Consider the following 14572-nt stretch of genomic DNA (forward strand, 5'->3'; position numbering starts at 1 on the left):
ATTTTCCGGACCACAGCCACGTATTCATATTTTGTTTGTATCATTCACTTTATAGCAGAGGGCGTTAGTCTACGGAAAAAAATTCTCAAGTCATGTTTGAAAACTTTAAAGAAAAAGAGGATAAAAAAAATTGCAATTTTATTTATCTCGTTAATTAGATCACAATAATAACTAGCTTTAATGCGTGCACTTGTATTTTGTATTATATTGTCCGTGGATAAATCTTTTTATTCATATCAAATAAGTCGGTAGGTTTGAAAATAAAATTGACATTATCGACAGTCGTGACTAAATTCATGATTCCTTATTCCTTAAAATGGCCTTATTTTATTTATTATGACGAGAAAAATCAATCAACTATATTTTCGTTCAAAATAATTATATGAAACCTCATTTTTAAAAAATCTCACGTTGCATCAATTATTTTTCAAGGAAGACAGAATAAGGAGGTCGAGATCGTGGCCGTGGCGATGCTTCATTTATCGCGCGGGACGCGCATTCCGCGATGCTTACGTCAGTGCTTACGTCGGTGGCTGGAACATGACTGGAGCGCCAAGAGCTCGCGAAGTTATCGCAGGAAATCGCATTCGGAGCGCGGTTCAGTCGGGTCCGGTGCGGCGAAGTTGGGCGATATAGAGGTGCGCGTGTACTCGCGAGAGCGGCTTCAAGAGCAGGTTCTCTCTCGTAACGACGAAAGTGCGGCAAGCTTACTTGCCTCTCGCGCTAGAACCGTCAGGTGAAACCGCGTACTTCGGCACGCGTATATTCGGCTCTAGGGAAATCCGATCCCGTCTCAAGATTCTGCGACTCACGCTCGGCGCTGTCAGGAGGATGACGACGGTGATCGACAAGGAGGAGGCGAGGAAACGCTTGACACCGCTGCAGTGGCATGTGACGCAGGAGAAGGGCACGGAGAGGTGAGGTTTTTTTCCACGAAAAGGCGCGAAACTCGAAAAAAAAAAAAAAGAATCTATGTCAGCGATAATCACAATGATTCGGCACTAAGATTCATTTTCGCATATCTTTGTCACGGGAAAATAATCCAAATGGAAATTGTACAGGAGTTTCGAATTAATTTTTACTTTGCTTAATAATTTGCGTCTTGATTAAAGAACGAGTGTTGTTCGACGAATTATGTGTTCGCGAGGATATTTCTTATTTGCAGGCGCGACTATAGTTTTCTGTTATCACGCTCCGACGATGCGTTTGATTTTCCTTCACCAGAGAGAGAGAGAGGCGACGTCCGCTGATTCTATAATAGTCGAAGCGTATAACATAGTTGCGCAACGACGATAACATAATAGAGAACTTCGAACTATGCTAATTATATTGGTGACACAAACGGATGTTACTCGTCTCGATCCATATTTACACAACCAGCCAATTTTTACCCCACTCCGTTTTTTATATTTAAAAATGTCTCATTTGAATTTCCAACACAAATTTATATTATAAATTTTAAAAGTATTAAGAAATTTTTAAAAATATATATTTATTAATTTTTAAATTAATAAATATATTTAATTAATATATACTAATATATTTATGAATTTTTAAATTAATAAATATATTTAATAATTTATTAATATATTTTTTTAATTTATTAATTTTTTAATATTTAAAAAATTTATTTATGTTAAAATGATATCAATAAGTGTATTCATTCAGCGTTGAATTCGCGAAGAGAAGCACTATAATATTATGCTATACATCTACATATCTAACGGTTAACGTGGCTACATCATATATGACACATGATTTTTTGCAAATAAAATCGCGATATGATATAATTTACTGCAAAATATATCATAAACACTTAAAGTCACGTTCCCGCGCGATTGGGCAGTTCAATTTTATATCGTTAGACGTATACACCGAAATAACTTTTTCAAGAGCGTCTCTCTGGTTTTGAGCTGCCCCTCTCATGGCCAACAGGTTTAAAAATAAACTATATGTGTCACGCACAGTTCGCTCCCCTTTTTTTCCCCTCTCGCGCCAACTCACCCTCATTCTTATTCTTTATTTCGCAGGCCGTTTAGTGGTTGTTACAATAAGTTTTACGAGAAGGGAACGTACACTTGTATCGTGTGCGATCAGGAATTGTTCTCCTCGGATACCAAGTACGACAGCGGATGCGGTTGGCCTGCATTCAATGAGGTTTTGGATCAAGGACGCATTAAATTGACCAAAGACACTTCTCATGGTAAGCAATTATGGTCTTCGTTAGCGTATCTTTTATAAGTATATTAATGCATTCTCAGAATGGCATTTTCTGGATACATATAAACATGTCTTGCGTTTGTTTCAACATTAAACATTGCACATTAAACATTCCTTTAATAATTCGCGGATACACTCGAAATCGCATTATGATATTTATTAATAAAGTCCTCCTTATAAATCCTTATACCTTTTTTTTTGCACTATTTACAAAATTATAATCAATATATATAATTATACATTTAATATTAATTAATAATTTAAATCTATCCTGATCATTTTACCCGTTTATTTTCTGCTTAAAGTAGAAATCTTTTTATATTTTCTCATTGTCAGTGTGTTTCTCATGTGTGAGATTAAATTTTTATCAGATAAAAATATTTCAAATTGAAAAAAAAAATTGTAATTATAATTTTATTTCTATTCATTTTTGTGTTTTTTTTTATAATATATTCATGAATGTAGAAACTTTTTTGTGCACATATATTATGCTTAAAAAAATATTTGAATATTTAAGAAAAAAGCACAATCTACATGGTTCATGTACATGTTTATACATAGTTCTCTGTTGTACATATAGAATGTTGTATATATTAGACGAAAATTCTTCTTCTCTCTCCCTGATTCCTGCATGCACTTGCTTAGAGTGTGATTGTGTTAGACTTACATCACTTTTTATATTAAACTAATGTGCTACATTATATATGAAACATTCATTGGAAATGTACGATTAAAAGATAGACAAAAATATCTGTCATATATTATTACTTTAGAAAAAAGCTGTACATAGCTACGCTACAAAGTTTTCGATGATTATTCAACAAACATAACTTGCATTCTTGTAATGCAAATAATATCTTTTTTAGCTGCAAATCCTTAACTGGCCTTAACACATAAATATTGCTTTTTACAGCATATCTCTTTGATGCAAATAAAATTCCTTTGCTTTGATATTATCGTTATAGCTGGTACCAGTTGAGATAACAATATTTGATCATTTGTTTTAATATTTACAGTTAAATATATAGCAAGCTAATAAATATTTCTGCTTTTGCGATATAAACACACTTAACTATACTTTTGCATATATTATGAACGAAATAAAATATCTATTAAATAGTTAAGTAAAATGTAAAACATGTATTGAGCAATTGCGTAATTTTTTGCCAAGTAAACATACATAATCGGGTTTGATTACAATTAACGCGGTCAAAAAGGTCTCAGTTCATATATAAGAATATATAATAAAATCGTTTCGTATATATGTACGCACCTTTTTATTATCATTTTATTAATATCATATAAATGTTACCTATTTTTCTCACGATCTGGGATCAACTTTTCTTCTCTTATAATCCAATAGCTCTCTTTAGATCACGTCTATTACTTCTGAAAAGTGTATCGCGAGAAGGGTGTCGGTCTGCGTTTAATCACACTCTATTATTCTTTCTCCTTTTGCCCTCCTTGATCACTCCTTGGCTACTACTACTACTACCACCACCACCACTGAACCACTCTTCACTCTCGTCACTGAAAAAAAAACACCACTGAAAATCTCGCGTCACGTCAAATTAAACGACGCCAACTAGTCGGTGGCAATCTACTACTGCTGATCGCAAACCCAGATATGGTGCGGACCGAGGTGACCTGTTCGAAGTGCGACGCGCACCTGGGACACGTATTCAATGATGGACCGAAACCTACGAGGAAACGTTTCTGCATCAATTCCGCCTCTATAAGCTTCCATCCGGCGGGAGAGGAGAAAAAGTCTACGTAAAATAAACTTATTAATTTATAATACTTCCGATATTTATGTGACTCACATGTGCAGTTATTATATATATATATATATATATATATATATATATATATATATCGTGTTATAAATATTATAAAATACCTCTGATTTATATTTATATGCATTGTAAAGAGATAGAGCGTAATAATCATTATTGCAATACCGTATAGGCTGTCTCTGTAAAATAAAAGTTTGTATTATTATTATTATTATTATATATATGAAATATATAATGTTTTTATCACTTTTGATGCAATGTGAATACTATATCGTCATTAAGTAATCTTTCTACGTCAATTATTATATATTCCTTCGATTTATTCTAAAATTTAATATAATTTTTGCATATATTCGCGAATATTTCTTTCTACGTTACAGCTTCTACAAAAGTTTACCGAGTATTCTATTTACATGCAGAGATAAAACGTTTCCGACCAACTTTGCACATGCGACGAGAAGCTAATTCTATGTTATCAATTTTAGAATCGTATTGTGTACTGCTTTCTCTCTCGATATTACAAATATACTATGTACATATCCGTATTAAAGAGAACATTGTTTAACTCCCACACAAGATGTATGTACAGTATAATGTGATGTGAGAAAGCGCGCGATATTAAAAAGATGATGAAAATGTCTAAGCAAAGAATGTTATTTTTTCAATAAACGCCATATGTAAAATATACTATATATTTTAATTTAATATGTCAAATGAAAGACATAAAGCAGATAATCATTTTTCATTTCTCTTAATACTTATTAGGCAGAGAGGATATTTTTCATAAGAGAAGAACATATTTGTTTGTTATAAAATGTTTTCTTATATTATAACGTTTCAAAACAAACTGAAAGGTGTTATAATACAATATATGCGCAAAATTCTAGGCATTATTTTTACAATTCATTATTCCTTTTTCTGTTTTTGTTTTTTTTTTTTTGCACTCCTTTACTTTGAAACTTTTATCTCATCACAAAAATTTCAAATATTCTTCCTGAGAGACCAGATTTCTGCCAAATGTTTTCCGATAAATGCGTTTCTTTCTTACAAAAGTTAAAGTCGAACGAACCTTCCTCCATCGGGAAGGGTCGAAGCTTCTTTTTTTTCAATCTCAGCAGTAAAATAGCGACTTTGTTACTATAGGCCTACTACTTATTTCTTTCATTCGGAGATCACAAAGCATTTTCAAAAACATCGTAAAATGCTAGATAAAACATGCATACACATACTTAATATGATTCACATTAGGAACCTATTTTTATCTAAAAACCGAGACAAGATAATACACGTAGTACCCACATAGCGAATAATTAAATGCAATTGGAAGGATTAAAATATGGATGCATAATCGGATGCAAAGATGCCCGCATTTTCTTTTTACGTTAAAAGATTCGCCTGCTCGCATTTTTTTTCAGAGCTCTTGTACGTTTGCGATTCGTTTGTCAATGTCAAAAATAATGAGTACTTTCGTAATGCATCACTTATTATTATTACGATAAGGCATGCTTGGTACAATTTTTGTACTTTTGTTCACGCGATAAAAGGATCATTCGGTACCATTATCAGCGAACATCTATCTACACGCTAAGATGCGCTTTAATCAGGGTGTGCATCGATCGGGTGATATCTTATGCAGGCAATTTTGCATCTCGCGCGACCCGATTTGCGTAAATAAAATTAAAGACATTAATTGTAATAGCTGCTATAATATATATTTGTTAAAATATAACTGCCGAAGAAAAAAAAACGTAAATAGAGGAGAAAGTCGCGCTAAGATATTTGTGAAAATGCAGGACCTCGCTCTTTTTAGTGCTTCTGATCGTCAACTTTAACCCTGGGGATCGCACCATTCTTTATTTTTATATTTTTTTACACACTCATACTTTTTTCTTTCGTTAATACTAAGACGTGCGCACGTTATTTTGTCTCCTATCAACAATCCGATCGATTTTAAAAACGGACGCCGAAGTGGAGATAACTGCAAAACGCATTGCGATACGTTCGCGGAATACTGAATAAAGAAGATGGAAATTTAATTAATATATTCTATTTTATATTTTATTTTGGTTCCTGAAGTCCCTCTAAAAATAAATTGCATCAAGTTTCCTTCGGCATACCGACCCTAAATTCGATCGTGAATGTCAATACAAACTGAGCTGCTTTCGCTCGTTCTCGATCAAGTACAGTCAAACATTATAAAAATCTAATCAGGCTTTTCTTCAAAAGATGATACTACAAAAAAGGAAGAACAAAATAAACTCGTCGAAAAGTGGATACATACGATTATCAAATAACATATACGGGCTTCTCTTCCTTTTCCTTCTTTCGTCTCATTTCGTATGCAATATAAGTATATCGTTAATTTCTCGATTTATAACTATCATAATCATATTTTCACATGGTTTTAGTTAATATTAATTTATATACGAGTCCTATACATACATGTATAACGAAAAATCTCGTCGACCGAGAGTCATTTATCCACCGCGCGAAAACCGGACAAGTATGTGCTACTCACGTACTTTCGAAACTCGGAAGGAAAAAAGAAGAACGTCGAGCTCGGATTATCCGGAATGGAACGCGGATGTTTATTTAGAGAAGATTTTTTTCTTCTTAGCCCCGATATTTCTTTTTTTTTTTTCTCTTCTTGCCATAGAAAAAAATTTACAAATAAAAATTTACATATAATTCTTCTACAATTCCGACATTCTTACATTCAAAATCGTCTTATGATTGTATTAATGTTACAATAAAAAATTTATTTGCATGAGGATCTGCAAATTGGCTCGTATTCTATCTACGCTTTCTATCATTGATGTTCATCAACATCAGGCTTGGTGCCCTTTTTTGTTTCTTTTTTGGCCTTTCACGCGACAGATACTTCAGTCGAATAATGGACGATGTACATAAAATGAGGAAAATAAAAAAAGGGCGATACGAAAATCTAATAGTCACTGTATTATCTAAGATAACTAAATGATAAGATAATGTACTTCTAAGATATTCGTTTTTTTTCGATGACGCAATGACGCTCGGATGATATATAATACAATATTAGGAAAGACATATCTCGATAATGTTCGATGCAAATACAACCATACATACGGAACCACAACTCGTTCTACACAAAACGTACAATACAACTCAACTCCATTATATATGTATGTGTGTGTATTCGATTATTTGTTATTTTTCTCTTCTCTCCCATGTGCTAAAACGAAATATTACGTATCGTAAGTCGTAATACGGTGGTTCATAAGAAATCTAACGCGAGTTTTCTTTTTTTTTTTTCTTCTTCACGTCTCTAAACGACAAGACAGGCACTTTATAGTGTCACAAAATGCTTCTACGTCTGAACCTTGTTTTACAGTTTCATATCAATCGTTTCTATCATCTCTTCTTTCCCTTTTGTTCTGCAAGACACGTTAAAGACAGTTACGTTGGACTTACAGCGAAGAACACACGTGATGCAGACAAACATTTTGCCCTCGGAAAGATGTTCTTATCGACTAAATAGTAAACCTTGGTAAGTTTCATGTCTTAACACGTGTCTCTCTTTCTTTTTCTTTTTTTTAACGGCGCAAATGAGAAAAAGTCTCATCTCTTCGTTATAAAGTTAAGTTAGCAGCCTCAAACGAGATATGCAATTCTTACGCAATTGGCTCAGAGCATATGTGAACCAATTTCTCTATATTGTAAATTGCCAACATATAAATTGCGATATTTTTATACGAGGAAATTAATTGCTAAAATAATTTCTCTCTTCAGCATAAGGAAACTGAATCAACAACGAATCAAATATAATCAATGATCAGTACGTAATTCTTAAGAACGTTGAAAACAAGTTATACTCTACCGCTTACACATCTATTCGTCGCGCTAATCCGATCAAAACACACCAAAAACATATTGCTCTGCTTCACCGCGTAATCTCTGTCGAAAAATACAAGTCCGACACGAAGACCAAACTTCTTTCTGTCTACGATCTCTCATTAAACAATAATATATTAGAATAGGTCCTATGCACTTGTTCACACATTTGTTTGTGGTATTATCTATTAAGATTCTCGCGCTATAAATAATATGCGTTTCTTGCTAACTCTCTCTCTCCCCGATTTGAATTTTCTTTCTTTTTTTCATTTTTTAGAGAATTAGTATAATACTAGTTTCATATTTTTAGAAAATAACTGACGATCGCGCGAGCGCGCACGCTTGTATTTCCTCGATGATAATCCATCAAAATTGCGGCAAAAGCTCATCTCAGGCAACAGCGTATGCTTTGTGAAATACGTTTCATTTTTATTTCCTTTCAAAACTAAGCTAAGACTTTTTTGAGTTCATTTTTACACGCCCCAATTGTAATTAGATTTTTTTATCGAGGAAAACAAGATCTCTGCCATCAGATCGCTCATAGCTTTTTCTGATTTAACTTTGTTGTTCGCGCTCGCAAGATGCGAGAATCGAGCATTTTTTTTTTTAACCGTTCCCTCGATACTCCATCACGGTATCGAATATGTTCTATCTATCAATCTATATGCATACGTAATGAATATATGCATGCGTATGTGTATACATATACATGACGCCGCAAATAAAATAATATTCACATACGTTATACACATATGTATGCATATATACATGTATATATATGTATATTTATTCATTTATATATATATACGTTTATATTTATTATATATTATTGAATTATTGTGCCGTTTCCGTTTTGGGAGGGTGATTCATTATTTCTTTCTTTTTTTTCGCGTCGCGTTCGCACTCTCATGTCTTTTACGACTACAATCTAATCGCATCACTGTTTCTTTTAATGACCTTTGGCAGCTTCCTTCGCTGCCATTATTAAAGGTGTTAACGAAGCTAATGGCCTGGCTAATTTCAGAAAAGGATGCTGCAATCCAATTTAAACACATATTTTGAATTAAATCAGCTCGAGCGAGAAATATGAAGAAAATGTCCACGTTCTGTATCTACAATAATGCTTTCTCTTACCTTTAACAGTTCGGAAGCCGCAGACCGTTTTTCCACCTCAACCTCCAAACACTGATCTAGAAAATCTTGAAATATACCCGACAATTTGTCCTTTTCCTTGATTTCTGGCTTGCCGTTTGTCGCGATCAAGTACAACGCTCTTAACGGGTTTTCATTCAGATACGGTGGTTCCCCTTCAATCATCTCAATCGCCATTATTCCTAATGACCATATATCAACCTGCGATACCAAGGTACGTTTGATTATATTCGACTTTCAATCAATTTTCATTAATAATAATTGGCATGAAAATCTACCTTAGGTCCGTATTGCTTTCGTGTCACCACTTCTGGCGCCATCCAATACGGCGTGCCGACCATCGTCGTCCGTTTGTTCTGCTCTGGCGAGATTTGCGCGCAAAAGCCAAAATCCGTCAACTTCACTCCTCCGTCTAGACCCAGAAGGATATTGTCGGACTTAATGTCCCTGTGTATAACCTGATTACAATGAAGGAACTCGAGGGCCTGCAGTACTTCTCTGCACACTGCGGCAATTTGACCTTCGTCCATACAAGTCTCGGTCACAACATCCGTCAAACTACCACCTGGCAAATATTCCATGACTACCCACAGTTCTTCCCCGACTAAATAACTATCCAAGTAATTTACAACGTTTGGATGCTTGTTCTCCCGCATTACTAGAATCTCGTTTATTATAAGCTCTTTCTTTGGCTGTTGTGATAGATTCATTTGTTTTATTGCAACCTCCATACCAGTGGATGTTTCTATCGCTGTATATACTGTTCCCGAAGCACTGTAAATCGTGATCGTTAATCAGTACAATAACATACGTTTAATATGATTACTCATTTATGAATCATTGTTTCCATGTCTTACCCTTGTCCGATCTTTTCCATTTTCGTATACTTTCTATTAGGATCTCCTACGCTCACAATTGTTCTAAGCTTTTCTAGTATTTCGTCGTCTGACATTTTCTTCTTTCTAGCTTTATCACCTTGTGCCGGTCGCGTCTGATCGGTCGTTGTTGACGTCGGTGTGGCTTGATTCTTATTCCTATCTAACTGAGACTGATGTTGCTGCTGTTGCATGCCGTTTCGTTGCGGCGAGCCTAGCGTAGTCGTCAGGGGTGGCGGTGGTTCCTCTTCTATAGGTTTCGTATACTGTATAATAAAAATAAAACATTACAGATAGTTGATAAAATAGTCACTGATGGACTAATCAAAATCACATATTTCTTAGTCAAATGCACAAACTTACGATCGATTTCGTACGTTCCGGCCGCGCGGAGATCGGCGGAGGTGGTGGCTCATCCTCCTGTTCCGAGCTGGTCGCACACGCGTCCGTCGGCGTGCTACTTGGACTACTGCTGCTTACCCTGTAACCGTTGCCGTTTCTCAGAAAATATTTAAATGACCTAGGGACAAACGCGTAAAAGTGTAAAAGACTCACCTGCTCAACGAATGCTGAGAATGAGAGCTTCCAGATGCCTGGGACATTGCTTGGCCGCGAATATTTCCCACACCCGTACCGATACCGATCCCCATACTTCGGGGACTACTCGCCCTTTCGATTGGAGCTAAAAAAGTTTTGTCTATCGATAGTATGACACTAGTAATGTACTTTTGTTAAATTCAAATTATTTTTTTGTAGACGAACCAATATTTTAATACTTACCAACTACTCCTACCATTTTAGTTGTGGTCATGTATTTGGAACCCTTTGCCTCCTTACTGCTACTATCATACCAATTTAATACATCCAACACAGCTTGCGGATTCTTCTTCTGCTCCTGCTTACTAATGTTGCTAGACATAAGCAATCTTGCCCATGCCTCCGGCATACCCTGTGCAAAAAACACACAATGTAAGACAATGATTATTGTGTTTTTACTGTAAAACAGATAAATGGTAAGTAATCCAGTAAGTCTGGCAAATTTAATACTAGTATCTAAGATGCACCCAGTACTAATCCTAAATTTTGATTTTCAAACATGCAATTATATATGATATGTAAAGATTAAGAAGTATTTCTGTGTCATGTATATTTGTAGATGATAATAAATTTAATTCAAGACATAAACCTACATTTGTTTTTTGTCGGGAATAATTCAAAAGTTTTAATATTTAATAACATACTTTTCTGTACAATTTTGTCATTTTTATACAGCAAAAGAATTTAAAGAAATACTCTAAATTTGGATTATTTAAATATTTTAATATATGTACATAAAATTTTAAAGATTTAATAAAATCACCATTAATTTTCTATAAAATTTTCTCTATTCTCTCGCAATTTGAATACACATGCACAATTTTGATAGAAAAAGTTAATAGTATCTAAATAAAATTTACAAAACTGATACAATTTAACTATCCTATCTGCTGTGCCGAAAATCATTCTGTGAGAAAAAAACAAATATTGTTATATGCAACGTCGACTAAAGCTTGTATATTAATCTACAGAAGCGACTATGTATCGACGAAATTCGACGTAGTAAATGGAAAGTAAACATCTAATCTTATAAAAACCGCAACGGAAAGAAAGTGTCGAACCACGTGTATATGTATGTACAACAGGCACAAACCAAACTGTATTAATTTACTTACTTTTAGTGGCAGCTTGGAAAGAAATACGTGTCTTGTTAGTTTAGTTATGTGAAAATAATAAGATATAAGAAGCGTCGGACAAATTACCAAAGTACCGTTCTCAATATGTTTAAATGTATATGTGAACTCATATCTCATTTCAATCAGGTACGGAAAATCCATGTGTAATTCTCACACACAAAAAAATATAATAGTAAGTAGAAAGTAGTATACAAAAAGATATCAAATAATATAGAATAATTTACACATAACGTAAAACTCTCTTTTTCTTTTCTCTTTCATAGATAATCCGCACCATGATACAACAGCGAAGCGGTAAGCGAGTGCATTTTGAACAATAGGGTGTAGAGAGGCGACTGTGCGAACCGCATGGAATCAGGAGAGAAAAACCTACCGTAAATTCGCCGGTTACAGCGTCAAATCCGACATGCACGGTGTGCTCGAAGTTCGTGGGATAACTAATATTCGGTTTGTCCTTGTTTTCCTTCACCTTTATTTTACCCTTCAATGTCTTCTTCTTGCGTTCATCAGAATCCGGCTCCTTAGGCAGCGGACGCATATCCACTGGTAAATTAGGCGCTGATTCCCCCCTGAAAATGAAAATAATATTAATGGATCTATCGCAATTACAATTTAATGATTATTCAATTATCTTGTCTTGTATTAATCTTATATTAATAGTTTACATTTTATTATAAAAAGATTTTTAAATACTATTGCTGGTATAAGTATTGTAAAATGTAAAAATTTGCTGTATATATATATATATATATATATATATATATATATATTAAATATGTTAAAGAGACAATGTTGGAATTACATCTAGACATCTTTTATGATGGTCTCCCACAGAAGAAAGTCAGCAAGAGATATTATTTTTAGCAACCTCTAGCTTAATGCCTCTCTATTTTTAGAGAATGTAGACTTTTACATATTTTATAAAAGATATGAAAATTATGACAAAATTTACAATTCCAAATTATATGTCAAATATATAAAAATTATTTTTTGTCTATTTTTTTTTTATTTTTATTATCTACATAAATTTTTACAACACTTATAATAAATAAAACATGAATTGCAATTATTTTATATTGTATAAATTATACTGATTAAATTATTATCTGGATAATCTTTCTTTCAATGCAAAAAATTTCTGAATAAATTTTAAACATATATTATATTAAATATAAAAATCATAAAAATCAACACAAGTTAAAATAATATCTTACAGTATCCGAATATCTCTTGACAAACCAATTATAATATAAATTCACGCTGGACGGATAATATGAAAAGCATACCTGTTTGATGTCAATCGAACAGGGGGTGCCGGGGGTTTGTCTTCCTCATCTGACATGTTGTATCCGCTTCGGTTCCTTTGTTGCCAGTCTATCCTCCGTTGCTGCGTCTCTACGTCTTTGATTGAACCCGCGTTCTGTCAACGCGCGCGTCTATATATACTTGAATAGATATACTGCACCCCTCTCGTCCTTCTCGCAACTTTCACTTTCAACAGCACGATAATCTCCTCGAAGAGGAGACCCTCGAGCCCCGTCACCGACGACGACGAATTTTGCTACCGAATTTCCAGTCTCGCTAATCTCGGTATTCACGATTCTCGAAAGGCACACCCGGTAGATGGATTTACAGGTGTAGGTATACCTCTCTTTCACCGCACTGTAACGACACCCTTCATCACAGAATTCTCAGTACCGGTCGCGAAAACTGAACGAAGCTAATCATGACGACCAATGATGGTATCAGCGAGGATCGAGACCTGGAATCTTCCTCGTGGGTGTCTCTTGGCAGGCGTGAGAAAGAGAGAGACGCCGCTTGGCTGGCTGCTAATCTCCCTCGATCGGGGTGGCCTGGCTGCTGATGCTGACTGTCATCGGCGATGGCGTCCGGCGGCGACACAGGTCAATGTCGTGACGAGCACGGGGGACGCATTCGAGGACGACGGCGAGCAGAAAGAGAAAAAAAAGGAGAGAGAGAGAGAGCGTTTCTGAGGCGTGATTCACGCACGGGTGCCAGACACCCCGCCGTATCCACGGATCTTTCGCACGCCTCGCTCTCCCTCTCTCGCTCTATCTACCTATCTGCCTCCCACTCTCGCTCGCCCTTGCGCATGCGCCTCTTTCCTTTCTTTCCCTCTCTTTCTCCGTCGCTTGCCGTCCTTCGCGCTCTCGTCAACGTCGTCGCGACGGAGGTGGATGACGGCTCCTATCGCGTTCCTCGTCGAGCGCGAACACTCACTCTTGCACTTGTGAGGGAAAAGATATAACGACTCAGCGAATCGGAAGAGAGTACAGTGGAGTGGGGCATATATGGCGTCCAATGGCGGATTTAGACAACACACCGAACTTAATAGCGCTCCCTCTCGATACTAAACATTAGAAAAGTATAGTTTAGTATGTCCTCTTTTCGAGGTATGGTAAGAGAGGCCTGTAAACAGCACCTTGTTTGGCTTATATGTATGTAATCCGGGTCCGATAGCGCCACTTTACGCATCCGGAATTCCTTTTACACGAGATTCCATTTTTTCTTTTATTCCCGTACTTGCTTCCTTCCGTTATTCCCTTCGATCAGTCGTCATCTCTCCACAAATAAGCATTTGGGGTTTGACAGCTCGCTCTTCTCACTCGCGCATATATACATATACATTCACGGAAACACACGATAAATCGCGCGATTAATGAACGTACAGGCGTATCCTCATCGTCATCGTTGCGCGATCATTACTCTTACTGTGGGATCCCTCAACGATACCGATGATGGAAACGAAACCGGATCAGACACTCTCGCCTTTCACGATCTTTCGCTCTCCGCGCGCCTCGACGACAACGTCCGCGATTCGTCACCAGCCGCCACCTCCGTCGTCGCCGACGCACGCCGTTAGCGCTCCCCGTGAGAGAATGCGACCTAAGACCTAAGACATGAA

At 35.8% G+C, this 14572-nt stretch overlaps 2 protein-coding genes across 7 annotated transcripts; one reads left to right on the forward strand and one right to left on the reverse strand.

The window, feature by feature from the left end:
* The first annotated feature begins 568 nt into the window (after positions 1–568).
* On the forward strand, positions 569–10143 carry LOC126853507 (methionine-R-sulfoxide reductase B1). 3 transcript variants are annotated; one of them, XM_050599325.1, is made up of 3 exons: positions 569–917; positions 2031–2203; positions 3810–4701. In XM_050599325.1, the coding sequence occupies exons 1-3, from the start codon at positions 832–834 to the stop codon at positions 3995–3997; spliced, it is 447 nt and encodes a 148-aa protein (XP_050455282.1). In that variant the 5' UTR covers positions 569–831; the 3' UTR covers positions 3998–4701. The 3 variants fall into 3 exon arrangements, with proteins under 3 accessions (XP_050455282.1, XP_050455284.1, XP_050455283.1); XM_050599327.1 differs by lacking the exon at positions 3810–4701 and adding an exon at positions 10005–10143 and having other exon boundaries at positions 571–917; XM_050599326.1 differs by having other exon boundaries at positions 572–917; positions 3846–4701.
* Positions 4816–14536, reverse strand: LOC126853455 (serine/threonine-protein kinase Pak). 4 transcript variants are annotated; one of them, XM_050599236.1, is made up of 10 exons: positions 14090–14535; positions 12933–14017; positions 12020–12215; positions 10694–10862; positions 10469–10610; positions 10277–10394; positions 9896–10179; positions 9317–9812; positions 9021–9239; positions 4816–8919 (listed from the first exon to the last, which is right to left on the reverse strand). In XM_050599236.1, the coding sequence occupies exons 2-10, from the start codon at positions 12986–12988 to the stop codon at positions 8836–8838; spliced, it is 1764 nt and encodes a 587-aa protein (XP_050455193.1). In that variant the 5' UTR covers positions 12989–14017; positions 14090–14535; the 3' UTR covers positions 4816–8835. The 4 variants fall into 4 exon arrangements, with proteins under 4 accessions (XP_050455193.1, XP_050455194.1, XP_050455196.1 ...); XM_050599237.1 differs by having other exon boundaries at positions 10277–10385; positions 12933–14536; XM_050599239.1 differs by having other exon boundaries at positions 10277–10385; positions 10469–10595; positions 12933–14534.
* Between the last annotated feature and the right edge of the window lie 36 nt (positions 14537–14572).

Source organism: Cataglyphis hispanica, chromosome 12, assembly GCF_021464435.1.
Source record: "Cataglyphis hispanica isolate Lineage 1 chromosome 12, ULB_Chis1_1.0, whole genome shotgun sequence".
Classification (NCBI taxonomy): Eukaryota; Metazoa; Arthropoda; class Insecta; order Hymenoptera; family Formicidae; genus Cataglyphis; species Cataglyphis hispanica.

Coding starts and splice junctions, on each gene's coding strand:
- LOC126853507 (XM_050599325.1), top strand. CDS start 832: ATGACGACGGTGATCGACAAGGAGGAGGCGAGGAAACGCTTGACACCG. Junction 918..2,030: donor CAGGAGAAGGGCACGGAGAG/GTGAGGTTTTTT, acceptor TTTATTTCGCAG/GCCGTTTAGTGGTTGTTACA. Junction 2,204..3,809: donor GACCAAAGACACTTCTCATG/GTAAGCAATTAT, acceptor GACGCCAACTAG/TCGGTGGCAATCTACTACTG.
- LOC126853455 (XM_050599236.1), bottom strand. CDS start 12,988: ATGTCAGATGAGGAAGACAAACCCCCGGCACCCCCTGTTCGATTGACA. Junction 12,216..12,932: donor GTTCGATTGACATCAAACAG/GTATGCTTTTCA, acceptor TTTCATTTTCAG/GGGGGAATCAGCGCCTAATT. Junction 9,813..9,895: donor ATGGAAAAGATCGGACAAGG/GTAAGACATGGA, acceptor CACGATTTACAG/TGCTTCGGGAACAGTATATA.